The sequence below is a fragment of the Centrocercus urophasianus genome, unplaced genomic scaffold, assembly GCF_019232065.1.
Source record: "Centrocercus urophasianus isolate 14NV4802_14NV808 unplaced genomic scaffold, USGS_Curo_1.0 seq_36, whole genome shotgun sequence".
NCBI lineage: Eukaryota > Metazoa > Chordata > Aves > Galliformes > Phasianidae > Centrocercus > Centrocercus urophasianus.
In genome coordinates, this window is record NW_024884933.1 from 4,590,386 (window position 1) to 4,604,845 (window position 14,460).

General features: G+C 46.0%; 1 protein-coding gene across 2 annotated transcripts in view; it reads right to left on the reverse strand.

Annotated features, from left to right (window-relative positions):
- Positions 1–14,460, reverse strand: part of DVL1 (dishevelled segment polarity protein 1) — a 55,584-nt gene that overhangs the window by 20,348 nt on the left and 20,776 nt on the right. For both annotated transcript variants that reach the window (XM_042831498.1, XM_042831497.1), the window contains exons 2-4: positions 11,174–11,243; positions 5,946–6,067; positions 1,796–1,908 (exon numbers count right to left, since the gene is read on the reverse strand). In XM_042831498.1, coding sequence (XP_042687432.1) covers positions 1,796–1,908; positions 5,946–6,067; positions 11,174–11,243 — 305 coding nt within the window. The remainder of the gene's footprint in view (positions 1–1,795; positions 1,909–5,945; positions 6,068–11,173; positions 11,244–14,460) is intronic.

The following is a 14,460-nucleotide window of genomic DNA, read 5'->3' on the forward strand; positions in this document are numbered from 1 at the left end:
AGACCCATTTACTGAAGCCAAAGGCAGCCTGCAACACGTGCTCTGGCCACATTAAGCAAGCCAGGAAGGGAGGGACGCATACAAAGGATAACACGCACTTAAGACAGGCAGGCAAATGTGAAGATGGTATTTTTAGCTCTTTGGTGCATTAACCCTGAGGGCTTAATGTTGCCATACAGTAAATGAGCAAAGAAGAGACACAGCAGGAATGAAGGGCACTCAGCAATGTCAAGTGTAACTCAGCACCTTAAAGCATTAAGCCTCTCACGAAAAGAAAACCCATTCAGAGAGCTTGTAATGCACAAGAAATTATCTGGCAGCCTAAGTAAACACAGCCAGTACCCCTCAGGTAAACTGGCACAATCTGATTCCACAAGGGAACTGCATTTTGTGGAAGCTTTGACATATTTTCCCTGTTACGATTCCAGGCTTGAACTGAGTGCGACACGAAGGAATCAGAATGTGCTGCAGGTCAAGACAACAACATCTCTGCACAGGGACACTTTGCTGAGCAGCTTTCTTTACAACCTAATGAGTTACAGGAGTAGCCCCGAGAGATCAGAGTGTAAAAGAACATAACCAGAAATCATACAAAGGACCTGGCATTTTCAGCCAGTAGGGGGACAAAAAAGGAGGCAGACAACTTAGGGAGAATCCCAGCACTTCTCTTCTTGAATGCAACACGAAGCAGAGCAAAAGCAGGGGTAGAGGGAATTAAAAATGAGACCAAGAAGTCTGCCTGCCTATGCTTCCCTTTCATCAGGCTCACTAAGCTTCTAAGGAGAGGAGGAGGAAGCAACAAAGGAGGCAGGCAATAAACTAACATGAAAAACAAATCACCTTTCAACATTCTTCCAGCACCAAGATCTTTTCACAACACTTATTACAAGATTCTCCCTGTTTCTGTGATTTCCCACAGGGATCTGCAATATCATGCAAAGACAGCTCTCTGCTCCACCCACTGAGTAATTTTCATTCACTCTGAGTCACTGACAAATTGGAAAGGTAAAATGAACAGAAGACACCTGCTTTTAACACACAGTGTATGTGACTTCTGCTTTTCTAATACTTCATTGGGTGGAGCTGGGAATAAAGCCTGTGATGGCACCTCTTGGGTCCAACTATTCCATATTCTGGACCATTTTAGACTCAATGGGTGGCATCTATTAATTCTTAATTAGGCCTGGAAATTCTTGTCTGGCAACAAATGAAAAAACAAGCTCACTTTGATGTACAGACTAGAGGCAAGAGATTATGTTCTGTAGTTTATATGTGTGCTGCAGTTATACCAGCACGCAAGACTGGTCCAAGCCAGGAGAAATCAGCAGAAATCATTTCAGAAGAGCCTGGCTCAGACCTTGCAGTGCTAAAATACTAAAGCTTTCCAACTGTCCACATTGCAAACTCCCAACACTTCATACAGATAATGTGCTCTACCTTGAAGCGAGCACAGTTGAACAAGGCAGTCTAGCTGTGATGGTATGGAGCTCAGTGCTGGCTACATCATTATCCTCTCCCAGGCTGTCTCCTAATACTACAGAAATCCTGTATATCATCCAAAAGTATCTCCCTTGCTGTAGGTTACCCAAAACTCTTCAAAAACGCTCAGCTTCAAAGTGTCTCAAAGCAATTACCAAATTCCTCTATTAAAGTAATAACAATCCCTCAAAGCACACAGGAATGCAGACACACTCTTCTCCAGTGCTCGTGCAAAACTAGTTGTTGCTGTGAAATAACAAGAATCTTTTATTTTCTAGATGAAAAAGGGGAAATATGATCCATATCATCCACTCACCATCCTCGTGCCCTTCTCTATTCCTCCGCCGATGTCTCTCTCGACGGTGGCTGATAACTGACTCTGTTCCTGTTTCATTGTCCAGTCCATCCCGACTGCTGGCAGCATTTGGGCTGTTAGAAAACAAATAACAGTAAAACAGTGGAATCAGTTTTCCTCCTTTCTTTCTTTTTTTTTTTTTTAAATTTAAATAAGAACAGTTGCATTTGTGAGGTATTTGGTTTAGAATCCAGCAAACTACTACACAGATTTGGCAGCTGCAGAGCTAGCTCCTCCAGACTGCTCTGCTCACCTTAAAGCTACCTGAAGAGTGAAAAGACAGTTCCACAGCCATGCCCTGAGACACAGGAAAGGGACTGTTTTAGATTATGATCCAAGATACAGACAGAGGCACGCATGAGCTCCTCCTCTAAAACCAGCACAGCACACGCTCCACCAGGGGCTTATTCTCAAGGACGTACTCACACAGGGAACCAAATTGCCTTTCCCACAATTTCTCCAAATATATATAAACCAAACTGTGTTTTGGCATGCTTCCTCAAGTGCTTGTTCCTCTCCAAACAGGCTTGTTTCCCTGACAACAACCTGAGCTGCACAGGCAGCATGCTGTCATCAGCCAAAGGGGCAGAAGCTGTAGTTCACTGCAGCCACTTGTAAAGCAAAGTGCTGACCTTAAAGGCTGAAGTCCTTCAAGTCACAGCAAAGCTTGAAATAATTAAGTACACATCTGCAAAACACTCAGGCAGACCCCAGGTCCTTTCCTCATCTTCTCAACCATCCAAAAGCTACGCAGCTATGCCAGTGCAGCACAGCACTTCATCTAATGAGTCCCTGTGAAGGGCCATTATGAGCCAGCAAGCTTTGGGCAAAAAGCAGAAAGATCCTGATGACCACCTCAGCGGCCACATTTCTTCCATTATGCTCTTGTGAAGGCTCTGCTGAGAGCCAGTTTCTTGTTCCTCCAACTAATTAAACAGAACAAAAGGTTTCAAAGAGGCAGCAGAGAATTCCGCCCTGTGGCTTAGGGCCACTTTCTGGGACCAATCTAAACAAACAACTCCAGCTCCTTATTCTTGAACTTCAAGCACTGAGAAAGGGCCATTTCTCAATTCACATAAACCACACTGCTTTTTTTTCTTCTAATTCCAGCAGACATGTCTGCAAACCAAGAGCAGTAGCTGTAGTGCAGCACCCTGAATACGTTAAGAGCACCTCTTTGCAACCATGTGTTCCAAAAGCTCACTGCTGAGGAAAGAGATCAGTCACTAAAGAAGGTTGGAGCAAGGGAGATGATGGAGATGCTCTTTTCTCTACAACTGATGGTGAACCTGGGCATCTTCTCAGCTGCACAATCTGATGGACAGGCACTCATTGCTGTGCACCAGTGGGACCTTGAGCAAACAGCTGGCACAAGCAAGCACATCTGTATGGCTCCATTTAAGAGGGCTGCTGAAAGCTTTCTACAACTGCACACCCACACACTTTCTCAGCACGAATGAAGTGTACTGACATGCCCACCACACCAATTAGGAAACAGCCTCTGATTCAAAAAAATATCTGAATGCACTGGCCAAGCCCTAAGGAAGCTACCAGCATGTAAGCACGTATTTATGTGCTGACACAACTATGTTTGCATGGCTCAGGTCAGCCCAATACAACTGAAAGGGGGGTAACACTTTTCTGAGGCAGCATCTTCTGCCTTCATCACATATGAAGAGCACAGAGCTCTGCCTGCCCTGCAGGCACCCAGACATCTCAGCAGCACCATCTCGTGACTACTGCTATTACTACTCAGTCCTAAGCCTTTTCCAGGCTAAACTAGCCTTATAAAAGGTGTTTGACAGCAGAATTAAATGCAGGGGAGGAACCTCACAGCTGGACTGTTTCCTCTCCCATTGCTGAGCAAATCCAGCTTCCAGCACACGCACCCAAGGGCTGTGAGCAAATGTCAGCAAGGCAGAGCAGAGGTCACTCATGCACTGACCCAGGAGCAGCCTCACCCATTCAGGTGGACGTGGATTTGGCAACCAGTGAGCTGAAGCAGTAGAGCATGAAATGCAGGCTGAGCTTCAGCACCTTCAGCAGGGAGGGAGGAAGGAAATTTGCTTTGGATTGAAATCAGCGACGGAGCAAAATATCAATACTGTCAGACAGCTCAGTTGAGATTATCACTTCACTGCTGATAATTATCTCGTTCTCTTGGAAGGTATTGCTTGTCTGTCTGCTCCATCCATTTCTTGTATTCTCTGTAGACCAGGAAACATTTCTGTTTGCACAATTACACAACGCCCAGCTTGGCTGGGGCTTCTTGGATAAATAAGGCCTCTACCAGCAGTGCAGAAAGAAGACAGAAGATGACAGATCTCTGTTAGTTTTAATAGCATCCATATAGCATCAGGGATTTAGGAGCCGAGAAGACAAGACAAGGCCACAGAAAGGGACATGATAGATGAGCACACAGAGATAGTGGAGTTAGGGCTGTGCAAGTCACAGGATTGCAATAACCATCTCTTAGAAGGAAACACTATTAAAGACACAGTGTGCAGAAACAGCACCAAGCACACTACTGCAGAATCAAACCAAAATCTGAAGATCTGTCCTTTCAAAGAAGGATAATGATAAGAACTACAGCTCACAGTTCAAGCTCTGGAAGCCATGCTTTATAATTAGAGACTGGGCATCTCAACTTATTTCATTTACCCAAGGAAACAAGCTATTCCAAAATACAGTAAACTATCACTTGGAATCTTTAAACCTAGAATGGATGTTGTTTTCTTAAACGAAATGCCAACAGCTAAACAGAAGGGCTTCATGCCAAGTAACCAAGTGAGACATTCTGACACAGGCAGGATTTTTGGGACACCGGAGTGCAGCAGGTGCACGAGCAGATCAAAGATTTAATCTGAATATGTACAGTTATCAGCAACATTGTTCCACAAACACAGCGCTGTGCCTAACGTGCCATGGAATTACTTCTTGGAACAGAATCTTGCAGTTATTACAATTAGGTATAAGGCAGGGAGACAAAGAACTACTTATGCTTGAAAGCCGTGTGACTGTATTCATGCTAACCTTCCCTGGGCAACACAAAGCAATGCACGGACACACGAGGGCAGTAAAATCCTTGCAAAAAATCACAGTGTCAGGGAGGGTTCGTATTTCTTAAGATTTCTTGTCCCCTCTAGAACACATCTGTCTGTAAAAGGCTTATGCAGAACACCCGGGGCTCTTCCAGGCAACAGATATTGCAGACAACAGAGGAAACGTGACAACAGGCACATCAAGGCTGGGTTTCCCTTTCAAAACACACGAATCACTGCCTTCCTAGCCCATCCTTCTGGCTATTTGTTCATGTCAGCAATTCAGAGCACAACACAAGGTGCCAGTCAAGAGCAGAAAATGAAACAACTGTTAACCCCCTGCATCCAAGGGCTGCTTGACACTGCAGTCCCTGCAGCAAAAAGGGCTTCAAATGAGAGCATCAATACTCACAGATGTGATGAGCAGGAGAAACTCTGCCAAACTGCAGACATGAGAGGCCCTGACAGTTCAGCTTCGTTAGCAAATGACACTCGTCACGCCTCAAGACAGATGGGGCAGATTTCCCACACATATAGAAAAAGGACTTCTGGACTTTAACACCAAATGTACAACAGATGCACGAAAGGCTTGGAGAATACCACCATCTGGTTACCCAGAGAGAAAAGAAAAAGCAGTATTCTGGCAGCTAGTGCAGGAGAAGGCAGGAACACAGGCTTCAGCTCAGTTGTGGGTGCTCCAGCACTGCTCTAGCCCTCGTGAAAGCTCGTCTGCCAATCGCTCCTGTTCACTGTGCAGCAACTGGAGTGAATTTACTGCTTCTTGATTTACAGTGCAAAGTTTCAATGCACAGACACCACATTTATAATAATGGAAAGTGATAAAATTCACCACTTCAACTCTTCAAAGTTTAGCATAGTTCAGGCTTAATGTAAGCAACATTCAAGAGCACAGCAGTACCAGCCTTCCTTAGCTCTAACAAGCATATTGCTTTTTAACAGTACCAACAAACAGCCAGCTTGCAGCAGCAGCAGGGAGAAATGTATGGAATAGACACCAAGGAACCACGTTTTTGGTTTAAAGAAGTAACATAAAGCCAACTTGCTCTTACTGGAACGACGGAGGCCGGGAGTCTCCAATGCCACCCGTCCTCTCGATGGGAGGTGGAAGGTCTGCGTGGCTCTCGGTGCACTGTGAGCCTGTGTCAGAATGGGAGCCTTCAGCCAGGACCAGCTGCCAAGAAAAAGAAGAGAATTACAACATATCTGCACAGGTTCCTCCGTCCTGACACGTGCCTGGGGGTTGCTGCTTTGCTACACACTCTGTGAGTATCTATGAGAGACAAGAAGAGAAGAAGTGCTCAGTGTCCACTTGCACAAATTCCTGCCAACCCTTCATAAAATCATATTACATTCAAGCTCAAAGTGAAAACATTATCAGCTAGGATGCACAAAGCTCCTGTGAGCACCACAGAAGGCTGTAAATCCTCCCCATAAAGACCAGTGCTGGAAATATAATTTTTATTTCCTATCAACATCCCAATTACTACAAGGAAGGCTGTGGAATAATGAGTCACAGAGATGGACATGTCACACTAGACACTTCCTATACTCAACCTCGCTTGCAGTAACTTCAGGACAGAAAGACCATCTCCATCCAGCATGCCTGTTTGGTTCATCTATCAAAGATTAGTTCTAGAACAATCAGGTTCTTATTGTTCTCCACTAACAAAGGGAATGCTCCTTAGATTGTTTAGGATCCTATGAGCTTCATGATGAACTTTCCTTTGGGATGCTATGGAAGGAATAAAATGCTCCCATACTGTACTATTTAAAACAGAGAAGATGTGCTGTGGGACACACAGACTTCTCCCTGTGCTTCCACGAGAACTCAAACGATTCTATGATTCAATCAAACACATGTGGAAGCTCACCTGTAATTCTAGATGATGCTTTTTGATTTGACTTGCTCCCCACCATTTTGGAAGGCGCATTCTTCCTAAGCAGTGCATGGTGCAGTGGATGTGGTGGTGGTGGGCTGATGGTTGGGCTGGATGATCTTAGATCTTTTCCAACCTTAACGACTCTATGATTCCATGATTATGAAATAAAGCAGTGCGAACCCCAGCCTCACAGCCAGGATCCAGCCCTGATAAATGGATTTCACCCTGCAGCTCTGACTGGCAGCAGCATTTTATTCCACTTCTTTGCTTACACTGTGCTGCTGCTGCTCAGGCTGTGCAACAGCTGCTGGGCTGCACCCCAAAGGGCTGCATTTCAATGGGAAACGTGGATGACTTCTGTGTGGTTCACATGGAGGAAGTTAATAAAGCAGTGTGGAACTAATTGCAACTGTTGATTCAGTTCATTCCATCACACTGAGTGCTGTTTGCTCTGCAGCCAATGCCATCCCACCACAGCACTTGCAGGAAGGCACCCGGACTCTGAAATGCAAACAAAGCTGACGCTCCCAAGCAGTGCCACCAAGCCAGGGAGCTCACAGTGTCAGGTTCCTCTCATCACTGCTACCACCGCGCTGCACTGAGTGCTTGAACCCATTGCTTCACCTCTCTCCATTTCCCTTTTTCTCCTCCACACCATATTTGCTTATGCTTTTACCTTAATTATGGAGAAGGCTGCCTTTTATAGCAGCCTGCACTCCGCAGCCACCCAGCACAACAAACCTGCTCAGACACGAAGGCAGCTCAAGGAACCAGCCCAGCCAACACTCATGGCTGAATATGTCAAAAGAGAACCAGTCTGGGAAGGGGAAGGAGTGAACAGTGGTGAGCCCTGCTCTCACATCTCATCTGCCTAAACACCAAGCAGTACGTGAGCATGGAAATTACATTATTTGAACTGCCTCTGCTACTGGGAGCAGCAGCAGCTCTCAGCACCCCTCTTACCATAGAGGGGAGTGAGGGACTGAAAGCAGCTGCTGAATACACAAGAAGAGCCACTGGTATTTGTGACAGTAACTTCACAGTGCTGTGCTCAGCTACAGGTTGAGAGCATTTCCTGTAAAATCACAGACACCTGCACCTAACCTCAGAGTTCCCATGCACAGCAGAGCAGAACCATCCAGCCTTACTTTTGCCAAGAGAAGACCCTCACATCCCAGAGATTTGCAGCCTCCCCTCACCTGCCACATTCTTTCCACTGTCCTTCAAGTTCCCCTCTCTTCCTGCCCAACTGTCTGCTCCTTTCCCACCTCCTCTTTCCCATAGAGGCCCTAGCACTCCGTTCCAGTGAGCATGGGCACTTATCACCTGTGAAGAAAAAGGCCCTGAAATCCCTTCATTTTAAACATCAGAAACCAACCAGAATCTGTTCACACTGATCTTCAATCATGGCCTCAATTACATGTCAAAAGGCAACAATGCACTTTGCTGAGCATCACTTAGAGCTTCTACTGCTCCTGAGTTCTTAGTATGGGAGAAGGCATAATGCTTCTATCCCCCAGCTCTAAGTGCAAACACAGTGCCTAAAAGCTTACATACACACAGGACAAGCATTATCTGTTGGCACCTAGCTAATAGAGGGAAAAAAAAAAAGAGGAAGAAGGCTCTGACATCACTGCCAGCCAATAGATGGTGCACATCCCCAGCAGCCAGCCAGGGAACTGCTCCCAGATGTCACAAAGCCTTCCTAAAGAAGGGCTGGCAGGGGCAGGCAGCTGGCTCAGACCCGGCTGTGGCCACCAGCCAACTCCTTCCTCATTCCCAGCTTCCACCACGAGCTGGCCCTGCCCTCAGCAAGGAGAATGGAATAACGTTTTATGCTTGAATTTTACCTTCTCGCCTCCTTCTCCCCAAACCTGATTCCATCTCCAGCCATAAGTCACACAAGCCCATGCTGGTGCCAAGCAGCATCTGCACACGTGCCAGTAATTACAAAGAATGGGAAGAAGCAGCTCCTAATAGCCACAGAGAATTCCAACACTTGTACTCCACCAAACACACAGTTTGGTTTTGGTTTCCATGTTCTTTCACTTTGCCTTGAATCTTCAAGCACTCTTTACAGCCTTTCTGTAACACCTGATCAGATGCACTGAATGAAAAGCAATGTTGTTTGCAAGTCAGTTGCAATTGGAACTGAAAGTTTGGGATCATTCCTGCATCTCGTGTTCACAGAGTGCAGAACCCAAACCACACAGGCTGCACAGCAGCGCAGAGCTGAAACCCAATTTAGATCCACACTGTCAGACAGCGTTCATTTGCATGTGACAAATTATGTCGTGGTTCTTGCATGAACACTAATGAAAGGCAGAACACACACCCTGTCCCAGGGCTCCAGCAGAGCTCCAGAGAGCTGCTTAGTGAGGGCTCTGCAGCTCACATCTGTTGTCTCTGCAGAGCAGCCACAACTGAGCACACACTGCCTGTCCAAAGAGGCCTGGAGCACCTGAGTGCACATCACACACCCCTAAAATCACTGCATTTTGCTCAGGTGGCATAAAGATGGACTGCTCACTGCCCTGTAAAAAGTGAAATCTGCTTCTGTGGAAATACACAAACGTCTTGTTCAGTGCTTCTACAAAGCAAGGAGAACCACAGCCACTGTTAGAGCAGGAGTGCACTGAAAGGCTCTGGAGATAAAGTTCATCAGGAGGGCAGGCTGTGGCAAGGAAATGAGGAAAAGGGCAGGAGGGCAAAATGTCCAAAGCAAAACAGGCAGTGGAAAAAGCTGATGAGGGCCTGTGTTGCTGCTCAGCATCCTGAACTACACTGAAGGGCGCTGTGCGATTTAACACACTTGGCCAAAGGGAAAGGAAGCAGGGAGGGGAAGTTAGGGTGCTACGTCTAGAGCTGCATGCAGCAAAATTAAAACACTATGCTAATGAGAAGGGAAGAGCTGTATCAACAGCAAGCTTCATCCTTTGCTACTGCAACACTGAAAGCAAATTCATCAGGCCAGAGATTGATGGCAACCCCAGACACGAGCTGTTATTTTGGCACAGAAATACCTACTCTGCCCTACGTCCAGAACAAACTGCATGAGATTTCTGACAACAAATGGCAAAACACAACAATGAGACACCAGTCACAACAGGGTGTAAGCCTGCCTTCTCTGAGACCAACTAATTACATCCAAGAAGCAATGTTTTGTGCATTTTCTTGGTCCTGCAATCTGGGACAAGGGAAATCTCAAATACAGCATTGTAAGGATGGTTACTTTTTCCATGCTACATGGAGTTCCAAACTCCTCCCTTTTGTCTTCACTGAACCTGGAAGGAAATAGGATATGTTTGTGTTAACACTATTAAGTTCTATGTGAAGGACTCTGCCATATAACCAATGATAGTCTCTCTATCACTGAAAAAACAACAACAAAAAAGTCAACCAGGGAAAAGGCAATCTATAAATCTAGTAAGCAGCAACCCTCTGTCCCGTCTTATTTATTCAATTAAAATAACCCATTCCAAAATCAAAAGGATGAGATGCAGAGAAAAACAAGTGGGACACAGGTGGCATGTGGAAGAGGTCTAAATATCTAATGAGGAGCACTGACTCCAATTTAATGCTAATCTAACTGTGCACTGAGTTCCAGGGCAGCAAAAGTAAGCAGCAACTGAAGTCTTGCAGACCCTTCCTTGAATGCTTTCCTCCTGTGGAAATCAGTCCTGCATATGACACTAAGATCAAAATGCCCACCTATGACAAATAGAAGGATTCAAACGTTATTAAAAAAGATGAAACTCAAATTTCTCAACATCAGTCATCTTGAGAAGTTCAAAGTAGTCACTGCATCAGTGAAGAGAGGAGCTAGGGGGAGGAGACAGCTAAGCTGTATTGGATGCACTTAATGTTTCAATTTTAAGTGTGTTGTCTGGATGAGAAATATACATCCATACATTGCAATAATTTACACTGAGGATGACAAATACCACTGATGGCTTGTGAAAGAATCCCAAGCTATCTGCCACTAGCTGATGCACATATTCTGACAAGGAAGATTGGGATCCATCATGCTGGTAATTGAACAAGGAAACAACCCTGCCCCAAACGTGGTCTTTCTAAAAGGTAAAAACCAACTCTGCTTGCCCTAAAATAGATGGATGCAATTAACTGCTCCATCCCAGGGAACAGCATATTAAAGTGCTCCAAACTGTGAACAATTAACTCACAGTAAGATCTCCCCTACAATTAGCAGCAAACAGATGCAGACAAGCACCACAATTTGATGGATGTGAGTATGGACAAAGTTATGTGGAATTGGTAACACAGGCCAGGCTTCAGCTGATGGTTCAGCAGAGGGAAGAGAAGCCCTTGCCACCATCACCCCCCCTTGCTGCTGTGCCCATTGCAGACAGCAGGCACACAGACACAGGCTGACTTACCCAGGACACCACTCTTCCATTGAAGCAGGGCAGCTTTGCATTGTCATCCGAGATCTCCTCCTTCACCACCCTGCCAGAAAAACAACAGCAAGAGAAAGAAAGTCAAGAGGTTGAAATGACATCACACCAGAATTAGACGCTGGTATGGGCTACCAAGGCAATGGTAAGGAACCTCAGGGCTTGTCAGCCCACAGACAGCACTGTGCTGGGCTTTCCTGCCACACCAGCCGAGGCAGAAGGTGTACACACTCACTAATGAGGCATTAAGAGAATGCATTCAGTTGCTACACCACAGACTCCAGCTTGGCTTCTCCCCAGCACCGCAGAGCTCAGCTGTCTGCTCCCAACAGCCTCCCTCGGGTGGAAGGAAACTCCACAAAAAAAGTTTATTTGCACGCCGTTTTATTGCCACTTTTTATAGCTGCTTAGAAAAACAAAAGCAAATGTCTGACACGAGTCCTCCAGGAGGGCTATTGGAGCTTTTCTTTCTTGCACTCCCCAGCCCACCTCAGGGTAATGGAGACCATTTGCTTCTGACAATCTCTCAGCTTTAAAGAAGCCAACCCAAAGTCTCTCCAACCCAACGCAAGGCTGCGGTTCCCCAACCACATTTTCCTTTATTTATGTTTTTGTCTTTCTTGTTGCTGCGTAGAGAAAACCACAACGGCCACGAAGTAACTGAGTGTGCATAGAAGGGGGGCAGATAATGAGAAAGGAAAAAGGGACCATAAAGGAAGGAGGAGAGAGGAGATCAGAGCAAACAGTTTCTTTTCAATGACTCCTCTTGGAAAATTAGGGATAAAGAACACCACTAATTCTTTCACTTCTAATTTTTTTTTTGTTTAAAACATCCTTCTCTCTCTCTGCAGGTATTTGCAGTGTTAATGGCTTGCAGTTCAATATTAGGCAGCCTTCACCCTGCTCCTACTATTGGGAAAAAATGCTTTAAAATATTCATTTAATCCCTAGAGCATCTGTCCTCCCCCCCTTCACCTTTTGGCAATAAGGAACAGATCATGAAATTTCAGCACTGATTTTAGTTGTTTATAACTCGACTCTACAGAGGCAATTAAGAGCAGCCCCACTGAAATCAGCACTCAGTGCTTTAAGAAGCTCTCACACCTGTAATTCCAGAGCTGCAAGCTGTGTGCAGACAGAGGATTTCAGCTTGGCACAGATCTCCAGCCCCAGTCTGAAATTCAGATGTTACCTTTTGTGTTTCAGAGTCCTGCAGAGAGCGTTCAACAAAGATCCAATAATGGGACTGGAGAAAAAGATGCTGTAAATCATTTTATCTTGACAGCTGCGTGTTTGGAATGACAGCATTCTTTTTTTTTTTTTTTTAAATATAAAGATAAGGACACACCAACCAAGTGCAAGTGACAACCAGAAGCAGAAGTTCTGCTGTAAAACGCAAGGAATAAGACTGAGAAGATGCTGGCTGTGAGGTGCTGGGGGCCCTTTTGCACCTGACACATACAGCAGTGGGGATTCCCTGCAGTGCTGCACAGGCTGCTCCAGTTGTCCTCCTGATGGAGAACCAGCCACCCCCCCTCAGTGCTCCCTGCCACGGCATCAGCTTTCTGCTGCAGCTAAGGGGAACGACTTCAGATCTGTTGCAACTCCAACTACTAAATATAGCCTGGAGCTATGAGGCAAGAGGAGGACAGACTGTAATCCCAGCTTGCTTTGGGTAGCAAGGAGCAGTGCCAAGAACATCCAATGCTGCAGCAGCCACTAATTTCAAGTAGCACTGTTCTGCAAATGGTGACTTGCACTAAAGCAGCAGCCCCTTCCAGCTCTCAGGGAGGGGAGAAGGGAGCAAAGGGCTACAAACAGAGGCAGTCACATGCTTCAGTCTGAGCAGAACTTTGTAATCTGGAACCACTCAAACCAGCAGCACAAGGAAGATGAGGTGATGCACCTGATCTGTCAGCAAGAACCACCTGACAGCACGAAACACATCCCCTGCTCACACACAGCTAGAGATTCCCTGCAAAAAAGGGGATGCTTGTTTCCTCCATACAGCTGCTGGCAAGATTGAGATGTGTGCATCCTTGTTCCAGCATATGCAATCTTCTGCTTAAATCAGGTTAGGAACTACTCAGAGTCAGAGCAAAGAGAGCAACAAACACTACCCAGAGCTCCTTACCATCAAACCTGAGTGAACACAGACTTGAGAAAGAGAACGTGCAAGAAAGGGTGTGGATGTGCAGGGAAGAGGAGGGGGGAGCTCTCAGAAGCTCACATCCTCTGCTTTATTTGCCTTAGAGGAGAATTCAGGACTAATTACCAAACGAAACAATCACTGCTGGTAACAGCCCCTCCTTCCTTTTGCTTCCTGGAATTGTGTCTGGATCTTCTGGCACTGCTCCCAGCCTCCTGCACTAAAAGGTGCTTTTGCCTTCACCAAATCCAGCTTTCACCATCTCCCAGCACCTCACCTGCTTTGGCGACAGGCTCGCAGCATCACCTCCCTGCACCCTGCTGCCTTCTTTCCTCCAAAGAGGATTTTAGCCCTAGGACCAAGGGTTGTTCAGGCTTACCCTTGCTCTCATCCCTCTGCCAAGCCGTTTGCTGCCACAGAAGATACACTGACTCCTTCCTAAGAACCCCAACTGGACCCCACAAACCCGCAATCAGTAACCCTGCAGACATTTAGCTATTAAACACTGGTTTGATAGCATTGCAGACACCTGCACTGCTATCATGCACACCTATGGGAGACTAAGACTCACTGAGCTAGCAGGTTTTTTCCTGCCCACTCAGAAGAGTGAGGCTAACCAGGCAGCTGCCATCTGCTTATGGTCCACACAGGTTCTGAGCCTGGAAAGCACAAACAGCAGAGCAGTTTTTGCTTCTCTTCGCCAGAACCACTGCATGAAGCCGCAGTGTCATTTATCACTTCAGGTTAATAAGTACCATGCCACAAAGAGCACATCTAATAGAACCTTAGCAGCAGATTAATCCCATTCTGTCACTGTGATCCTAATCAAGTCTTTCCTTAACTCTTTCTTACCATCCTTTATTGATGGGAGATGGAGGAAAGCAGTTTCATTCACTACTTTTTATTACTTGCTAGGAGACCCTCAGAGAGCAGGTGAAGTAATTAAGCCATTTGTTCTGTATGTTCACTGACTCCAATGACCACAGTGAAGGTAAGAGATTGTTCGACATCAGCTCTGGTTTGTAGTATCATGGAATCATGCAGGTCAGAAGAGAACACCAGAGGTCACCCAGTGCCACCTCCTGCCCAGTGCAGGTCCCACTGCCCAGGACCACATCTC